The sequence below is a fragment of the Rhynchophorus ferrugineus genome, unplaced genomic scaffold (genome assembly GCF_030347505.1).
Source record: "Rhynchophorus ferrugineus isolate W39M unplaced genomic scaffold, kcgeb_rfMv2 rfM1, whole genome shotgun sequence".
NCBI lineage: Eukaryota > Metazoa > Arthropoda > Insecta > Coleoptera > Curculionidae > Rhynchophorus > Rhynchophorus ferrugineus.
In genome coordinates, this window is record NW_027472580.1 from 76,287,906 (window position 1) to 76,309,872 (window position 21,967).

Sequence of the window (21,967 nt, forward strand, 5' to 3'; positions counted from 1 at the left end):
TTACTTCGGATATATTCTCCATGAAGTTGGTTACAAACTTATCCGATGGGATTTAATAAACAGTCGATAGTAAATCCGTTAAAATTAATATATAGGCCTGATATATGAATATTTAATATTAATTTGTCAACTCTATTGCGTACGATATATATAGATTTCGAATATTTCGAATCGGTACACTTTATGAACCTTTTTCGCCACCCATCATCGGAAAACCGCTAGATTTTCCGGTATTTTTCGCACATATCTAGCGAGCGATCGAGTTTACCACCCCGTCCACCGGGCCGTCCGCACAATAAATTCCATCGGGGCACATTCTCGTAAAATATTCTGCCAACTACCCTTCGGAAGGGCGGCCGAGCGGCGGTAGGGGAGCAGGGAGCATACTGCTCCCCCAACATTTTCGCGATAACGTCGAAAACGGGGCAACGCAGCCCCCGATTTGTAAGCCATTCCTAATTAGAGAAAAGAGGGAGAGAAAGCAATGGAAAAAAAACGCCAAGGCGGGCAGGTAGATCTGGTAAAATATGGGTTCCGAAGAGGTTAAATGTACGAGGTTTTTTTTCTCTCTTCTGGCTGTGGGCGAGGGGCGGCGCCGGCGGGGGTGGGGGAAAATATATTTCGCTTTTGGGAAGAGAATTTTCGGTACGGTTCACGTCTTTTTTTTGGCTTTCGCCTTCCTTTAGGTCGAAAAAATGTAGATTAGTTCTGATCTTGTTACATAAATAACGGGCCGCAAAATGAATTATTAGGATTTGGGCGAGAAACGTTAATGAAAAAGCCAGAATTGGCGTGAAAAATAAACGACAGCAAATTAGGAACGGATTTTATTCTATTTAGAATAAAATGTCACTAATAATGTACGGAAAAATTATTACTTATTTGAATAAGTAAAATTATTACTTATTCCAAGTGTCTGATTTAATTTTCATTGTGTGCTTTACTTTTCGAATTTTCTAAAATCAAATCAATTTCATTTCTCCCCTAGAGCCTCTTTGAGTATTCTTGGCTGTATTTTTGTTTCTGCTCTGGTATGATTCGTTGGATTGGATCTTTGGTGTGATAAAAGTTGTATATTACCTCAACAAAATGTATATAAATACAAAATTAACCTAAAAATTACTTCTAACCACAACTGTGGTAAACGACAAAGCGTATAGAGAAAAGGACGCGTAGTTGTCAAATATCTCTGGCTAGATTAGAACAAGTGGGTATGTGCAGTTCCCGCCAATCTAAACTTATATAGGCATGGATGTAGAGGTTTTTTAGTGTCGTCTGGTCACTCGCCAGTCTGTAGGTTTAATGCCGAAGAGCTTGGTTCGGAGTCCACGTTTATCAGCAGATCCATCCCATATAAACCCTGGTACTTGGTAAAAAGTAGACTTTAAAATATAACAAATAAAAATCTTTCAACTTCTTCAATACACTTATTCCAAAGATCCTCCAATTAATGATCCAATCACTATATGATTTTCTCGAAAACCTGGAAAATACCGCTTTACGACAGCATTGTTTCAAGAACATCATTTTCCACGAAAAGTTTTCCGAGGAGTGACAAGAGCGAAAAGCCAGAATTTAATCGATTTTAATAATGTTCTTATTAGCTTTTAAATGTTTTTCTTCTGTAAACTACGTCGCTTTCACAAATTATTGCATGTCATGAGTTCAAAAGACAATAATAATAATCTGCATTTATTGTTTTGCCAGTGTACAGTTAATGTAAGGAAGTGACGCTAACATTTTTTTAGCTCTTTAGATCGATTTCTTAAACCACAATCACTTCACAGTGAAAACGCTGATCTGAACACTTCATTCGTCTTGGAACCTGATTCATAATAATGAGCCTATTTCTTGGTTCAGTTCAGTTCCAACCTTCGTAGGGTGAAGACGTATCTTCAATACGGTCCAAGCTATAAAAAGATACCTTTCTTTAAAAAAACCCAGTATTTTATTACGGTTATTTAATTGAGTGTTAAAAACGCATAACAGATGCGGCTATCCGTCTCTCAGTGGACCTAAAGTGTAGTGAATACGTGTTTACGTGACCAGACAAAAGGACTGCATCTCATTTTTATTAGTGTTTAAAATAATTTCATCTTATTTTACAACAGTCCTTTTGAAATTCATTTATAGTATTTATAGTAAAAAACTAGTGCTAAAATAACGTAAGTGAAAAATGAAGTGCGTGAAATAAACAATGTATTTATTTTATTTTTTTTATCCTCTGGAAGTAAATTAAATAAAATATTAAAAATTAAAAAATGGCAAACAATAGCGATTCAACCAAATCACCTGCACACTTTGATATAAGATTAGAACAAACAGCAATAACGCAAACTCCACCATCAGAATGGGCTACAGTCGTTAACAAAAAACGACTGAGAAGTCCAGAAGAAGAAATCGCGAGGAAACAAACAAGAATCAGTGACTATTGGTTGCAGAAACCGATAGAGACAAAAAACAGTTTTAGCAACCTGTCGGAAGAAATTGAAGAGAACATACAACCAAGCCCTGAAAAAGTTGTTCCCAAACCACCACCAATAACAGTCTATAAGGTAGGAATAATAAAAAACATCCATGATTTATTAAAAACCATTACTACGAACTATACAATTAAAACAGTGAGCTATGAAACAATTAAAATCCAATTGTTCGAAGCGGATCACTTTAAAGTTCTTATAAAAGAATTAGATGAAAGAAACACCCAATACCATACATTCAGGCCAAAATCCGAGAGAACATTTAAATTCGTATTAAAAGGATTACATCACGGGACGGACTTTAACACCATCAAGGTAGCACTAGCTGAAAAAGGCCACGAGGTCGTAAATATTCACAATATACGACATCACACGACAAAAAAACCTCTGCCTATGTTTTATATAGACATAAAACCTAATGGAAACAATAAGGCGGTGTATGAAATCACCAAATTGGAAAATAATATTATTAAATGCGAACCACCACATATAAAAAGAATTATACCACAATGCACAAGGTGTCAAGCGCACGGGCACACAAAGACTTACTGTCGCAAATCATATAGATGCGTAAAATGTGCAGGAGAACATAAGACAGGAGATTGTACTCGTAAAGTTCGCGATGAAAAAGTGAAATGTGTCAACTGTAACGGAAATCATCCAGCGAACTACAAGGGTTGCGCAGTTCACAAGCAACTACAGCAGAAACTCTATCCTGCCTTAAAGGAAAAAAGGCATCAACAAAAACAATCCACTACTACCAATCTACCACTACCCACCAGAACAAGTCAACCAGACATAACTTATGCCCAAATAGTTGAAAATAGTTCAGCACAAAAACGAGAGACAATATCTCAACCTACTGAAACTAGCAACATCTCAAGATTAGAAAATATGATGGCCAAACTAATGGATCAAATGAGTACGATGCTTGGTCTACTCACAACCGTCGTAAGCAAACTTGCCTAATGCCTGAAACCAATAGCTACAAAATCGCCGTCTGGAATGCCAATGGGCTCCAACAACATGCCAGGGAACTAAAAATGTTCGTAATTGAACAAAATATTGACGTTATGATGGTTTCCGAAACACACTTTACGGACAAAAATTATTTGAAAGTTCCTAAATATAAGCTTTATCATACAAATCACCCTGATGATAAAGCACATGGAGGTACAGCCATAATAATTCGAGATGATATAAAGCATTTCGAAAAAGAAAAATTCCGCAAAGACTACCTGCAAGCCACCAGTATAACCATAGAGGAAGCCCATGGACCATTAACAATTTCTGCGATGTATTGCCCACCCAAACATAACAACAAGGCAGAACAATTTCAAGAATTCTTCCGTACGCTAGGTAATAGATTTATAGCAGGAGGAGATTATAATGCAAAACATTTAATGTGGGGTTCAAGAATAATAACCTCAAAAGGTAGAGAACTGCTCAAAGCCATAAGGATAGATAACTTACAACATATCTCTACTGGTGAACCAACATATTGGCCTTCAGACAGAAATAAAAAACCAGATACAATAGATTTCTGTATTACAAAAAATATTGATCCAAAAAAGTGTCAGGCAGAATCATGTTTCGACCTGTCTTCTGATCATTCACCAATAATAGTAACAATTTCTTCAAAAATTACCATCAAAGATAAACCCCCTTCTCTGTGCAATAATAGAACTAACTGGCCCTCATTTAGAGAAAACTTAGACCAAAATATCTCTCTAAACTTACCGTTACAAACTGAAATGGATATAGAAATAGTAGCAATAAATCTTACAAAAAATATACAGGAGGCAGCATATTCCGCGACTCCCAACATTGAAACATTTCCAAGAAAAAATACACATATATCATGTACAATACAGAAAAAGATAGCAGAAAAAAGAAAGTTACGACGAAATTGGCAACAGCAAAGGACTGAAGAGAATAAAAGAAAATTTAATAGGGCCATAAGAGAGCTGAGAGATCTAATCCAAATCGAACAGAACCAAGGCATTCAAGAATACCTAGAAAACTTGACATCAACTGAGGCTACAGACTATTCGTTGTGGAAAGCAACAAAAAAGCTTAGGAGATCCCAGCAGCATAACCCACCTATTAAAACAAGCGAAAATAATTGGGCGAGAAGCAATAAAGAGAAGGCCGACATTTTCTCAAAACACTTAAAAAATGTTTTTAAACCTTTCCAGTCTCAGCTACATAAAGATGACGAAAATAAAATTACTAGCTTTCTAGATTCGCCATTTCAAATGGATTTACCGCACGAGAAATTAACGGTCAAAAAAGTTAAACATACAATAATGAGAGAGATTAATATTAAAAAAGCTCCTGGTTATGACTTAATTACTGGCAAAATTTTAAAAGAACTATCAGAAAAGGCTATAAAACTATTAACATATATATTTAATGCTATGCTACGAATTAATTACTTCCCTAGTATCTGGAAAGTAGCTAAAATATTAATGATACTTAAACCAGGAAAAATACCAGAAGATGTGACCTCCTACCGACCTATAAGTTTATTACCAATAATCTCGAAAGTTTTCGAGAAGTTATACATAAAAAAACTAAACTATATAATAGAAAAAAGAAAAATTATTCCAGAACATCAGTTTGGCTTTCGCAATAAGCATGGGACTATAGAACAAGTGCATAGACTTGTAAACCAAATAAACGCTGACCTAAATGCCAAAAGATATTGTTCGGCTGCTTTCCTAGACATATCTCAGGCTTTTGACAAAGTATGGCATACGGGCTTGCAGGTTAAACTAAAGAAACTTCTCCCTCATCCGGACTATCAGCTACTAAAATCGTATCTCACTGACAGACATTTTATTGTAAATCAAGGCGATGGACATACCGAATTAAATCCCATATATTCAGGAGTTCCGCAAGGTAGTGTACTGGGTCCAGTACTGTATCTTCTGTATACGGCTGATCTGCCCACCACAAAAATAACTACTGTGGCAACATATGCAGACGATACAGCAATATTAGCATCCCATGAAGATCCAGTCACAGCATCAATAAACCTACAAACCCACCTGGAGCAAATACAATTATGGTTGAAGACATGGCGCATTAAAGCCAATGAATCAAAATCCACGCATATAACGTTTACCCTGCGTAGAAGAACATGTCCACCAGTAAATATCAATCATCGCCAACTCCCCCAAGCAGACCATGTTAAATATCTTGGTATGCATTTAGATCGACGCCTAACCTGGAAGAAGCACATACTCTCTAAACGGAAACAACTAGGACTAAAATTATATCAAATGTATTGGCTCATTGGGCGCAAATCCAAGTTATCATTAGATAACAAGGTATTGCTGTATGAGTCTATACTCAAGCCCATTTGGACATATGGAATTCAACTATGGGGTACCGCTAGCAAATCCAATATATCCATCATTCAACGGTTCCAAAATAAGGTGTTGCGTGCCATTGTTGATGCTCCGTACTATATTTCAAATAAAGTGATACAACGCGATATTCCTCTAGAACCTATAACGAGTGTAATCCAACGTGTTTGTGTGAAGTACTTCGAAAGAATGTCAGTGCATCCCAATGTACTCGCTAATCAGCTAAATATGCGACGTGATAGTGAAGTGCGTAGACTAAAACGTTTAACACCATCTGATCTGATTACTGGACATATGTAGAGTTTAGAATAAGCATTAGAATAAGACTGAAGATTGCTTAATGAAGTGATTTTCTACATGCCATGTATATATAATATAAACAGAAGAAATACTTATTGCCAATAGGGCAGATTGTGGACTCACGAAGAGTAATAATAAAAAAAAAAATTTCTTGGTTCAACTATTAAAGCATGCGGCCCCTTTAATTAACTTGATTTAATTTAGTAGTGAAATTTTGGTCTTCTTGTAAATCTTCTTGTAAAAAATGCATTATTAAAATTTAACTCATTTTTAATTCTCATTTTATGAAATTGATGATACTTGGTGTAGCGATCGCTACAACTCTTTAGGCCATCACGCATTCACCTAAACCAAAGTCAAAGGTTGGCAACGCTGGTGGATTAGTACCATGCGGTTCCTAGCTATGAAAGACCACCACGACGACGTCTTGCTCTTTTCTTTTCTCTATCCCCTTGTAACAGTACCACTTCCACAGCACTACCGTACTTCCCTTACCTAACCTAATATCCTATCCATTCTCCCGTCGATCCCATGTATCATTAAATATCGCACTAAACAAGTTTTTCTATCCGACCGACCCGACCAGACGTACATTCCTATACTTGGCGAACTTATTGAACAAATCTAGTACTGTAATATTTTTACAAATATTCTTCATTTATTATTCAATTCACATCTCAGCAGCCATATGCACATACATATCTTTCCAACACGATAACTGGTGGGTATTTAATTATTAATGACAAAAAATCTCCATAAACTGTGCAGCATCTTTTCAATCTCATTTCAGATACAAAGGTTTTACTTTATAATACTTAATAATACTAAACTCATTCTCTCTCTCTCTCTCTCTCTCTCTCTTTCTCTCTAGCAGTCACCTCTAGTTATTGATTTATTTGATTTATTTAAAAATTCTGCGAAAATATTGATTTTTATATTATCCATGGTACATTATTATATTCCTCCATCTTTCTGGATTTTTGATAGATGCTTTACCAAAAAAAAGCCTTATTCCTTACCAATTAGGGTATATCTTAAACCTGACTTAAACATTTAGCTTATGAACAATCACAACTATTAATAAACACAACAGCACATTTACAAGGATGCCCCAGCAAAATTCGAACCCAGGACTGTAGTAGAACCCATGAACAGTAGAAGGGACACAAAATTTATCATACTGCTGTCTCGTTTTTGCTTCTGTAATAACAGTTTGTTTCATCAATATTAGATTCAAACACATTAGCGGCAATCTACAGTTAATCCATTGAAATGATCATTCACCTCATCCAGTTTAAGCTTTCCAAATCTTTCTACACTTACAGTGTTCTTCTGTTTCTCTATCTTCTTCCATCTCTCATTCAGTCTTACACGTTTATCTGCAAGCAACCGATACGTCTTAGCTAATTACATTACATTTACATGTTAATTTAATATATCTAGCCTTTCATTATTTAGATGTTTCAATATTTTAAATACGGCTTAGTCTAAAATATATTTCCAGATTATATTCTAACTATAATGGGATTTCAGAGCTTAAATAAATAATGTAATGATGTCTCCAGTTTCCACATTCATAAAATAACAATAAGTAACAATGGTGGGTTTAATTTCAGTAATCAATGTAATTAAGATTTACACGAATTCTAAAACATTCATATATAAAATTTAAAACATCACGGTGAATATACGAAATTTCAAATGATCCTAAACATATACCCCTTTTTTATTTAACTTATTCCAAGATAAAACTCTGTCGATTTCAATACTCTTTTTAGTTAGCAACTCAAAAATTAACTCAATATTCATAATTAGTTTATTTTTTGGTATGTTAAGTATTCGATGAAGACTATTTATTAATAGTTTAATAGATATCCAAAATTACTGCCAATAAAAAAATAACAAGGTAGCATATGTGATGTTGGTTTAATTGAATCTTACAATATGACGATAATTATCATTAACATTTTCTTGTGTTAAAAAACAAATATTTATTTGTATCTCAAACATAATACAACATATTTTAATTACGTCAAATATTAATGAAATGATTAAATATACCTTAATAATAGAATGTTGTGCAGATAAACAACAATTGTATTCTGATCTAGTTCTATATATTCAAGGTTGTTATTAAGTAATCTAGTACAATACTGTGTTGTTTCATATCAATAGGTAATTATCCACATATTATTGATTGTTCAATTCAGTGTTTAATCTTAGCATAATTCTAAGAATAAATACGTTATATATTAGACGTGTAGGTAGTTTCTGATTACTGTTAATTGACAGAGCATAAATTACATCCATGATTATGTTATTATTTATGGTTAATATTGTGAGCATTATCATATTAATTACACATAAGCTTTTAGCACTGCTTGATATTTTACTTTTTGAATAACTAAGATTAGACAGGATAACGATATTACGCAAAAATAATATATCTGATTTAATATTAACGTTCATTAATGAGTATAACTAATTCGATCGAGAAACTTTAGATTTTTAATACTGTTTGAAAATGTATTTTGTCATTTTAGTTTGAAAGGAACTTGAAAAAATACAAATATTTAAATATCTACTAATATTGGATATATTTACTAGTTCACTAGTTTTTTGAAATATTTGGGTTTCCTGTTACAGTTTAACCATCTGGTTATCTAAGGTCTCCATGGTAGTCATCGTTTTTGAATATTTACATTAGTAATTTTCTTTAGTGCTTTCTTCTAAACTCCTAATCATGTTTATACATCTTCTTATTTGATGTAATATATTGTAATATGAGTTTAATATGGGTTATCGCCCAGTATGAGATGTAGCAGTATGTTGACGAAATATTTATTAAATAAGTACACAATTAAAACTATTCTCTATTAAAACGTTAACCTTTTTTATTTTTTAGTGACTAAACCTACAAATTAACGTGAGCTCCGAACCACGGTCCTAGGTATTTATTCAACATTTATCCATTTATTATACGACTGGCGATTTACCAACTTAGAAATAATATCGAAAGACATCCAGCTTGGTCTCTGGCGTCACTGGAATGATCTTTCTTATCGAATTCTATACTTATGTTTGCACTAACATAAATATATAACCATGCCACTAAGGGATTATTGCAGCAATAGGACGGAAAGGTCTGTCGCCTTCACTACTGCTTTGAACCAATGCTTTATAATACTTATTTAACACGTTTAATGTTTATTGTTAAATTATAGTCTTAACAGTTGCGTTCTTCTTAATTCATGAGTCCCATAAGCAGTGTTTCAAGTTGTATATTTTCAAATACGCAACTAAATCTTTGGTTTCTACATCGTAACTCAATAATCCAGATGACTAAACATGAAGCAACCAAAATTGTTGTAATAATTGTTTTAAACCTTAAAATCTTTTTTCCTTTTCTATAATTGGTGAGAGATAAAAATACAAGAACCAGATTTTAGACAAACGAAGGGCTCTAGGAAGTAATATATATATACAGTCACAAGAAGAACAATTTAGGGAGAAGGTTTCACGCTACACAGCTGTCGGTGGTGTGAGTTACATAGTACTCATTCTGTAGTATTATCAGTTAGTTTACTATATCATGTAGCTAATATAGTCTCTTGTATTTTATATAAAATTACGTTTCTTTTAAACGTATCTAGTAGTTTGCAGAATTAACATTGATATTATAAAATGAAAAAGACGTAATGATAACTCTTATCTAACGTTACTAAAGTTATTTATTAAATATTGATGTCAATAGAGAGTTTACCAAAAGCTCGTTAACATATTCAATTGCATTAAAATAAAACCCTATGTCGTAGTCAAGAACTGTTTGTTCAAGAATTCTTTTAAAGAGTATAATTATCCATATATTTTTTGAATAAATTTTAAGTTTGCTTTGTTGATTTTAAAATTCTTTGAACTAAGTTCATTTGGTTGAATGGATTGGGAATTCTACGATACTAGTACGAAAGAATCGCTATACAAATGAGAAGAGAAATGAGAATTTATAATGTTTAACTCGTCTCTTAAACGTAATATCCAGTAAAATCCTACTGTCGATTAAATATAAGTTTAGATTTGTCGTTTCTCTATTCGAGATCCCATTGTCATTTCTCTATAGTAAGAGTACTCAAATATTAATTAATACTGTTGTTCCTTTCTATTTTTCTTAATTAATCTCCTAGAACTTCAACAATCTGCCCGTGGGCAATAAGTATTATTTTATGACTTCAGTTATATAATATAACCATCCGGGCATGTAGAAGATCACGTCAGTAAGTAGTAATCTTCTGTACAACTTATAATATAAGTCATATTCTATATACTATTCTAACTTATTTTAAAGTCTATCCTAAAACTTATTCTAAAAACTATTCTAGCTTATTCTAGAGATTATTAAATCTAACTCCATGTGTCTATTAATTAGTCGGTAGGGTAGTTTGCGTTTGAGTCTATACACTACACTGTCGTCGCGCACATTTACCTGTTTGGCGAGTGCATTGAGATGCACTAATAGTCTTTCAGAGTACTTCGCACTAACACTAGGGATATCGCGCTGAATCAGTTTGTTGGTCACGTAATATGGGACATCGATGATGACTCGCAACACTTTATTCTGGGTTTTTTTCTATTAACCACATTTTACTGCACGGTTAGCTCCAACGGCTTGATCATTTTAAAACAGTATTCTGCCCGAGTGTTGTCCAACAGATTCAATACTTCGATATTAACATGAGAGTGGAGTAATATATCGTCATGTCTCTTTGCGATTCTTATGATTTCTTGAGTAACAATCGGTATCTGAAGGTCTTGGTGTATGTAGTTTAATAGTATCTTGGCGCATCTACGATACTTCTACCCACTTTGTTATTGGAAAAAATTATATTCTATTTATGTTACTTTTCGCCTAACATCACCGTAAATGGATCTCATAAATCTATATCGGTTTTAGACTTTATTAACATATTATATTCGGATGATTGAGGGCGTAGGTACTTGGCGGTGTTGCTATATGGGACACCAGTATTCATTGTTTTTATTGTATGTGCAGTTTGATTATAAGTAAATTCAATATGCACCGATTTAACTTTTATTCTCAAAGTCCTGAACGATTTATTTATATTGTTACTCGCCTGCTGGTTAATTCTTCGATGCCTCAATAGTAAATATCCCACTATCATCAGCAAATGTAGCCATTGTGATATTTTGCATTTCTGATACTTCACATATAAAGGATTGGCCTCAGTACAGCCTAATGGTATACCTGCATTAGCTTCTCTTATTGTACAATATACTTCCTTTTATTTCAGTCTAAACATACTGACGAAATGGCTGAGATGTAAGAGTTAAGTGTGTTGCTTTGATAAGATTTTCTAAAGTTTGAAGATATGTCCCACATATCAAACAGGCATTTTTATCTTCATATGCTTTTTCAATGAAGTCTGTAATTCCACGCTTTAGTCAATTGATTGTTTATTCGTGAGACCAAACGGATGTGGAGGTATTAGATTTTTTTTCTTTGTTTTGAGTTTCTCAATTCTCATTTTCTTCAAATATCTTAGCGATTGCCAATATCGGTGAAGTAAATCTGTGAGATTTTCGTTCATTTGGCAGATTTCCTGGTTTTAAGATCATAATAATTTCAGCCAATAAAATAATAACATTTTCCAAACACGAAATACATGTTTTAGTCAAAATGCTGCATTATTGAAGTTTGGTTTGAAGATTTGTTTTAAACAATCTGCTTTTATTGATTATCACACACCCCAGTTCCACTTATTTATTTATTATTACACTAAAATATTTTATAGGTGGACTCTGTAAATTTGAATGTTTGAAATTTTTGGTGATTTTTTAGGGCGAGTAAACTGTTTCTCTATCATCTGTTAGCTCTTGTACATCTATTTATGGATTTGTTTTTATATATTATCATTATTTATTAAAATATTTTCATTTTTATTTTCTAGTGTTCTTTTTGATTAATGTTTTTTCGTTGTATTTGCCTTTCTGCTATCATTTCTTTAATTTGTTTGAGATAACTAACTACTTTATTTCTGCTCCTAATTTCTGTTGTATTATGTTTAGCAAATTGTATCTATGGCAACTATTTCTGCTTCGAAATTTAATTGTTCTGTAATTCAACGGGACACGTTTATCCGAATTTGATTGTTCAGTTTTTCAGCAAATCCATGCTAGTCTGTCCACTTATATTAATATATGTTAACATTTGATTGTCTTTTTGTAGTTATATAGTACTATTGACATTACAAAACTTCATAAACAAAAATCTTGAAATACGAAATATAAAGTAAATTATGTAAATAGTATCGAACTGCGCTAACAAGTTTGCATATACACTAACTGCTTAAATGAAAATTATTAGCGTTGGCAACTATCGATAGAAAACGACTATCGACTATTTTGTAATTGGCTACATTTTACTATCGACTGTTTTAGTCGCTAGTTTCGGTTCGACTGATTTTACTACTTTTTACCATCACCATTTTCTGTCCGACAGATATGACTACATTTTACTATCGACTGTTTCAGTCGTGTACTTTCAGTTACTATTTTCGAAGCCACTAGTTTCATTCCACTGATTTTTTTTATGTCCTGACTTGTTCGCCCTAGACGTAACATTGAATATAACATGCCGAATTTATGCTTATATAGATTTATATGCAATATATATGGTTTTATGTTTTGTTTATAGTATGATCATAAATAACAATAAATTATACAGTAATATGTCACGGTTATGGAACTCTATTTTTCGAGATTATTTACTAATGTTATAAGTTAAAAACAACATTTTGATTAATAATCATAAAAATTAATTTGACTGCATTTATGTTATCCTTGCAAATATTGGATTTTTTTATTGACTTTCGATTATCTCAAATTTGTTTAATCCTTTTGAATCTTACATAAAATAGAGCAATTATCTCTTTCCGTTTCTTTCCCAAAAAAAGTTCGAAAAGGAAAAAAGCATATGTTGGAATGGTATAGAAATGTCATTGTTACTTGCCGAATAATAAAATACGACTAAATATATTATATATTATTATTTCATTACTTTTTTACACTGCCACTTGCCAAATAAAAGTATTCAAAATAATGTCATCTGTTTAGCAACAAAATAATCAAACAACTTCCTCCGTCCTTTTCTCTCTCAAAATTAGTAAGGAAAGAAATTGTTACATCTCCGTCTTTTATCACGAATAGAAAAACAGATGAAGCCCGCCTTTGACTGAAATAGTAATTACTTAGTAACTGTAATAGTCGATAGTACTAGTTCGACTGTTTTGCGACTATCGATTGTTTCGACTATTTTCAGTCGATAGTTCCCAACGCTAATAATTAGTGGTGTTAATAATTCCTTGTTACTGCCATAATGTTCATTCGTTCAGATATATTCCATGTTGGATCTTATACTTATACTGTACAGTACCATATTGAAGACATAGTAGCATATACTAACAAATTTATTGATCGTTCTAAACAAATTAGCGTCAGTTTTTAGGGTGCCGCTCGCGAATGGCAAAATTTAAATGAAGAGCGACGATCTAGCCGAAACCCCCATTTTAAAAACTCATCTGCCGTCGACTGAAACGTTTTTTAATCTGTTCGACGCGACTCCCGCGAGACCATAACGGAACTAATATCAATAAATATTCGCATGTTGAACGAGTCGCCGAATACTTCTAATTTCATGCTCGGATACCATTGATATTCGGGCCGACTGCGCCATTTGTCGTCCTCCCCTTTCTAATTTTCCGAGGGCCCAGGTGGAGAAAGGGATCTCGGAGAACTATACAAAAATTTACGAGATAAAGAAGACGGCGCATAACGATAGAACAAAAAGAGAGAATGTCAAAATATAAAATGTGCTCATGATTCGAACCCTTTTAGGATTTTCCTTAACTTTTCTTTAAATTAAAAATATATTATATACCTTCTCAATTCACATTATCAGTATATCTGTTCTCGTATCTAAATTATTCGAATATAACCAGAAAAAGATTCAAGCTAATTCTTACAGCCAAGGTTCTTCGATTGATTACCAATGCCTATCGCTATGTAACCAATGAAGAACTGCACGATGACCTGGAAATCAAATGGATTTGCGAAGTTATGCAGGATTTCGCCTTGAAACACGAAAGAAGATTACTAAATCATACTAACGTGGAAGCAATACAACTGCTGGATAGCGCGCAGGATGTCAGGAGATTGAAACGAACAAAACCATACGAACTTGTGTGAACATTTAGTGTGTATTATTAGTGTAAACTAGAGCTAAGTTAATAATTAACAAATAATTATAATTTTATAATTGAGGAATACATGCTGATGAATTTTCTTGCACACGTCTTGCTTGTTAATTAATCCAAGCACATAGGAAAGTAGTAATAAATTAATTGTAATAATAATAATAATAATAATAATTAAGATTGTACTAAGCGTATTTAATAAAGACGTTATATAAAAAAATTCTTACAGCAGTCTACAGATTTTGCTCCATACCAACAAGCAACCAAATAATAAATCTGTCCATTAGGAGACCTATTACACCGTCTTAAGGTTATAAACATGATCGACCTTAATATAGATAAACTTAACATCTCCAGATTCACATCTCTCCCACCATGGATGTTTCCATCATTGCCCACAAATAGATTTCTAACGATTTACAGCTATGATAATTTTGGTCCTAGAATCTTTTTCTATCCTAGAAATTTATAGGCACCCTATTATCGTTCGTATCTATAACATCTATCACAATCTTGTTGAACGGAAAAGAAGAATATCAAATGTATGGGTTCCATGTAGGCATAGAGAGTAATTAGAAAGCAGACAAAGCAGCTAAAGAACTCACTCTAAGTGGTAAATATATTCCTAGCTTTCCTATAAAGATCTATATCCCATTATTATGACTAGAAAGAATAGTTTTGTTTCAACTGAAGTAGGGTTTGCTGGAGGGCGACAATAAAATGGTAGTTTATTAAACAAGACCTTTTTGCTTCTATAATATTATCTACTAATAGTCATATAAGCAGGTCCTGTTAAACAGGCTAATGATCGGTTCTCACATATCTTATGACTGGCGATGTTCCTCCGTTATGTGATTATTGTGGACTAATAAATACAGTCCATATTTTACAATGATGTGAGGCTCTATGGTCTATTCGAGATAGACATAACATACCTAGAAATTTGGAAACTATTTTTACTTCAAACCACATCGATAAAATATTATATTTAATTTCTTATCCCATATTTAATTTTATTTTGGAGAAACCAAACTACTTTATATTTATAACATTTACATTATATTTTATCTACTGCTTTGGCCTCAATATATATTGTGTATAATAAATTATAATTTTTTTATATGTGCTATTAAGTTTATTTTATTTATTTACTAGCTGACCCGACAGACTTCGTCCTGTCAAAAAGATTTGTAATGTGGCAGTTTTTGTGCCTACGTATTTTAAAAAATTCTCCTGAACAGAACCATCACCCTGGTGATAGGGCGTTGTGAATAAAAAATAATTAAATAAAACATATATAAGGATTGAAAAGTAAGTAATCGCTTTATTGTTAATCATGTGAATCATAATTATTATTATTATTATCATTATATTGCTTTGTGGTATACGATGTTTTTTGTTTGATTACCTGGCGCATAGATAAACAAATCTGATGGTTTTCCAACACGGGAACAGGCAACATACAATTGACCATGTGAGAAACATGGGTTTTCTAGATTAATACCACAAACACTTAATGATTGCCCCTGGGACTTGTTTATAGTCATAGCAAAAGCAAGCCGTCAACATGTCTATAGGAAATTTGCCATTACCAATGTCAATGAGTTGTTTAGAGAATATGTTTCCAGATTGGTCATTTTGCAACTCGACACGCATATTCTTGCTTAAATGAAGTACTTTAACATGTTTCCACAAATTGGAGGACTTTAGACATGCATTGAGTTCATCAGCTGGCGTTGATCGTGGAATCACTGGCAATGTTTGACGAAAATCTCCTGCTAATAAAATCATTGCACCACCAAATCGGTTATTATTGCTACGTAGATCTTTTAAGGTTCTGTCTAAAGTCTCCAAAGATTTTTTATGTGCCATCGTGCATTCATCCCAAACAATCAATTTACATTGCTGCAAAACCTTTGCCATTGCAGAGTTCTTCGAAACGTTGCAGGTTGGAGTTTCATTGCTTTGCATATTTAATGGCAATTTTAGTGCTGAATGGGCTGTTCGACCACCTTCAAGCAAAGTTGCTGCGATTCCCGACGAAGCGAGTGCAAGTGCAATTTTATTTTGTGAGCGAATTGTTGCTAATATTAATGAAATAAAAAAAGTTTTTCCTGTACCACCAGGTGCATCTAAGAAATAAATCCCTCCAGTTTCATCATTTGTTACTTTCATAAGAGTTTCAAATACATACTTCTGTTGTTCATTTAACAGTGGAAGATTTGTTTGAATTTATTCTTTCAAAGCGTTGAGATCATACAGTCTTTCTCGATGCAACTCTTGGTTAAAAGCGTCATGCATTGGACGATTGGGCGCGGTCAGGCCTAATTGAATTAATAGTTTGTTTGACATTATCAAGCACATGTCCTCAATTGAAATCAATGCTTCATTGTAAATTTCTTCACTGATTTGTATATTTGGATTTCCCATTCTATTCCGTATTTGATACAAAATATCATCACACATATAATCTTTGTACTTCATCCACAAATCAATTGGGTTTGATGGGAAGCATGTAGATATGATTATAGAAAACAATGTTCGTATTTGATGAGTGTGTGATGATATTACAGCATCATTGAGAGTTTGATCCCAATGAGCGTCATTTTCAAGCAATTGCAAACGTTGACAGGCTTCTCTGTAGGATCCACACAATTCACCATCAACAGTTCGTAACTGTTGGAATGATGTTGGGCCACGTACATTGACTAATAGCAGTCGTAAATAAAAACATTCATCATTGCTTGGATGTACTGAATAAATCCGGCCAATCGCATCGGTGGAATATACATCTGTATATCCTGGAACTGGTTTTCCTTGTTTCCGTCGTATAAATCTCCTTGAGGATTGATTCCAGGTATAATATTTTGGCATTTCAGAATATAGCAATGTTTGTGCGAAATCATCGTTTTGGCATGTCTCAAAAAAACTGGTTAATGTAGTAGATGGTGGCTGAGCAGCTCTTTGTACTGCGTTCTGTGCTGTAAAATACACTCTTTGTCCATTTTCTAAATGCACAGCTAAGTGAACAACAGAAGGGTGTCTCTCATGAATAGGAAAAGAAAATATTCGCCAAACTGCTTCATTACTACTGACATAGCGGCCCATTTGGTATTGGGTAACTTCATCATTAGAATTCTCTGCACCAATTTCAATCACAGCCATATCACTCCCTTTGCTTACATATTTGCAAATGTATTTAATCGATTTCACTGAATGGCAAGATTCAACGTTGATGTGTGCTTTGAATGTCTTTGATAAAATGGGTGAATATGGAACAATCCAACGATTATCTATTTCAATATCTTGTTGATTTAATTTGACAATTGTTGGTTTTCCATTGTCTGCTGTCGATCTGCGACGATACAATGGATAACCGTCATTACCAGTAATTGTTTCCGATATTAATGGATATCGTTTTGAACATTTACCATCCATCATACACGGTGAATTTTGATTAAGAGTTCCACAGGGACCATGTATCATGTTTTTGATAACTACCTCATGCAATCCAGGATCTACTTGTACATTAGGGATTTCAGCTGATATCACTGCATCAACTTCATTTGGCCTTATCTTTTCAACCAACCAAATCAAAATGTGTGCATGTGGCAATCCTCGTTTCTGCCACTCCACAGAATACATCCAGCAGCGTGTCTCACCAAACACATTATGTTTTACGATGAAATTCATTAAAGATTTCAACTTTTGTCTAAAGACTCTGGCTGTAATATCATGACGATCAATGGATGATTTCCCAGGTAATAACTCCTGCTTAATTTCTATCCATTGCGGATTGCATGTAAATGTGATGAACAAATCTGCTGTACCATAATGACGAACATACGACATGGCATCTTGAGCATATTCGTGCATATGCCGAGGGCTTCCGATGTATGTTGCTGGAAGAATAGTCATCCGACCGACATTCTGTGCATTTCCATCAGTATTAATCGCATCTCGAAGGTGAATATACTCTTCAGATCGGAGTTTGGTTTGATTCAACCTGATGAATGTTAATCTCTCCGTTTCAATTTTAACATACATGTCATCAACATATTTGTGATATAATCGCCGACATTTCAATATGCGATTATCTGCATTTTCCCGAATCATTAGGCGGTATGAATAATAGTTCATTGAACTGACTTTTTTGTTGGTTTCAGAACCTGTAAACAGATTTTGTTTTAATAACATTCAAATATAAAATTAAAATACATAATATAGTGACTGAGATATTATCGCCATAGCTAAACTAATATTTTAGTTACCTGTAATGGGATTTATCATTTTTATTGATAAATCGTAGCCATCTTCACCTTGCCAAAATATAATGGGATATTGCAGTGCATCATATGAGCGGTGTGTTTCCTTTATAGGTTGTAATTGAAAATTCCGACGATGTAAAACAATATCACGGGATTCCAAGTTTTCTCCAACTACAACGATAGCAACTTCATCAATAGTTGGTGCATTAAAACGTCTTGTATGTTGACCTGCAGGTGTTTTATCAGCTCTGATTACAATTTTGTGATTATCGGATGGCATCAGATCCAGGGCAGTTTTAAACAATATAATCAATTGATTGTGTTGATGAAATAAAGTTTGTAATTGTTCTACAATAGACCTTTTTACTAAATTGTTATGTGCACAACGCAGATCAATTTCTTGTGGTGAATTGCCCATAAAATAAATTTGCAGGAATTTGTTGTCGCTATCTGACACTGGTAACAGTGAACCTGCTCTGTGATATATTTGCCCTTGTATCTGTAAATAAAAAAAATATTATGGTGTGGTATAAATTAATGGATTGTCAATGATCAAACTTAAATAATATTTGATCTTAAAAAGTATATATTTAGTTTTAACTAATATCTATCAAATATAAAATATAATAAAAGTGTCACTGAAACTGAATCACCATATAATATGATGACTAAGTGATATATTTCGTAATGATTAAGAAATTGAAGATTAGTAACACATCTTAACTTTGGTGACAGAAAATTTTGTTCGCTAAAATAATTATGAGTAACTGCTATAATACATACCTTGAAAGTTGGCATAAAATTTTCCCGAACTGCATTTGTTGCCCCAAATGAAGTCATTTGAAAGCAATTGTTATATTGTTGAATATGTGTCAAAAAGTGTATAGAATCTGTTCCTATTCCTGAAACCAATGAGTACAATGGTTCTGGTGGTGGATCCAATTGTATCAATTTCACTTTACCATTTGCGCAACACAATCCATTGGCTTCGTTTTTGTATTTTAATGCCTTACAGTGTGAGCAAACCAAGTTCATAGAACCAATAACAACACATTGGTAGTTACTGTAGTCAATTGACACATCGTAACTGAAAGCAGCTGGATTCAAACTTGCGCGATTATTAGTTGAATGTCGCGCTCGCGCTTCACGCGAATCAAATATAAATTATTTTTTCACTAATCACGAACTAAACAAACACTAACTAACTAAACACTCTGCACAAAACACGATATACGAATTTGTTTCGTGTATCACTTGACAATTCATCTGTCATCTGTCAAAAGTCATCTGTAACAGACAACTTTTTTTTTTTAAATTTGATATGACTTGAACTCAAATCCTTTTAATCCGTACGAATTGTTTTATTTATTTAAAATTTGAATTAAATTTTAAACAAATAAAAAATTTTAAATAAATAAAACAATTCGTACGGATTAAAAGGATTTGAGTTCAAGTCATATCAAATTTAAAAAAAAAAGTTGTCTGTTACAGATGACTTTTGACAGATGACAGATGAATTGTCAACTGATACACGAAACAAATTCAAACAAAAAGGGCTATTTTTAGGGTTTTTCCAGCAATAATTCTAATTTTTCTCGCCGTAAAAACCATCCCTGAACTTCAACGAACATTTTAAAAAAAGATTTGGCCAAATTGGTCCAGGCGTTGTTGAGTTATGCGCTTAGGAACATATTTTGCGATTCATTTTTATATATAAGATTTATCTTTATATTTTATCTATCTATATTTATCCGCTGTGTTACATATTCTGCTTATTATATTGATATAATTTAAAAGTATATTATATATATATTTATGTTTTTTTTTCTCGTTTTATATATTGATTGATTATTATTTTATTTATACAATTTGTGTTGGTATCGTATATGCATTTTATACATGATTATTCTGTTTTGAATTTGTCAACTAGTCATACTTAATAATATATATCACAGTTCTAATAAAATAAATATACGTTTAAGTCACCAAATAACACAACAGTGTTGAAGTGACTATAATTTTTATTTTTTTTAAATTTTTTGAAATATGCTTCGACGGTACATTTCAATTCTTACAGAAGAAACATTAAATGTATGAAGCTATTCAGATTCGTATAAATTATATTAACGAATGCACTACTAATCATATGTAATAATCTCAACACTTAAACCTATTTCAGCTGGAATTCCGCAAGGTAGTGTCTTGGGACAATTTCTAACGAATCAGTACTTGGAACATTTGCTGACTAGATAATTATAATAATTATAAAGTATAAGATGCATCTCTGTCTAAAAATACAGAAAAAGTAAAAGTAGCGGTCAACAAAATCTACAAATGGACTAGAGACTAGAAAATACAGCTTAACAGCTCCAAATCTGTCCATGTTAATTTTGCGTTGCGGCGAATTGACAAAAACAGAATCAGCTATATACCTCGGAATATATCTCGATGGTAAATTCGAAACATCATGTGAGACAAAAAGCAGAGCAAATTAGACTCAAAGTCAAGCAACTGTACTGGTTAGTCGGAAGATACACTCAACTTGATATAAAATCACAAATAAACCCCAAAAACATTTACTGTATTTATTAGTAACTGTTATAACAACTATTAGTATTAATTAACTTACAAGATAAATTAATTACAACAAGACAACTAAAGCCCAGAATCTCCGTTTTACAAATCGAAATGGCGGAAACGACATCCGTATCCGCCGTTCGCACTGATCGATCTGAAAATATTCTGAGGCCGTTAGTTGCTGCGTGCGCGAGCGATTTCTTTCGATTTGTCATGGAACGGGTTCAAAAACGGCAAGCGATATCCTGTTCGCCGCTAGAATCAAAGAGGAAAAAGTCGGGACGGCGTGGAGGCATTGGCGCATAAATAGAAATACGAAGTGCATAAATAAGTCGGTGCGTTATTTACGACCGTCGTATTTCATGCATTTGTAAATCATTGGGGAGAAGGCAATTATTTAAGACATTGTTTCTGGTATGATGCGCGAATGCTGGCTCGTTTCTCGATCGTTTTTAGTTTGCGAATGGAGTTTGGGGAGAGAGAAAAATCACAAAACCGTAACGCCGGTGATGGATGATTTTTAACAATGCCTTGTGAACAAAATACTTACCTTATTGAGGTTACAGGAAATCAGATTATAGATGCTCGCCACTGGAATTCCATCAAAAATTTTGTTTTTTTTTCTTTATTTCAATAGGTCAGAAGGAAGAAGTATTAATTTTTTGTTAATAGTGATAATGTTCTATCCAGAGGAAATATTT

At 33.2% G+C, this 21,967-nt stretch overlaps 1 protein-coding gene across 1 annotated transcript; it reads right to left on the reverse strand.

Annotated features, from left to right (window-relative positions):
• Positions 1-218: 218 nt before the first annotated feature.
• On the reverse strand, positions 219-19,848 carry LOC143206519 (uncharacterized). Its single transcript, XM_076419102.1, has 7 exons — positions 19,652-19,848; positions 19,473-19,591; positions 18,693-19,188; positions 17,808-18,590; positions 7,478-7,533; positions 498-680; positions 219-455 (listed from the first exon to the last, which is right to left on the reverse strand). Exons 1-7 carry the CDS (start codon positions 19,722-19,724, stop codon positions 219-221), a joined length of 1,947 nt encoding a protein of 648 aa, XP_076275217.1. The 5' UTR covers positions 19,725-19,848.
• Positions 19,849-21,967: the final 2,119 nt, after the last annotated feature.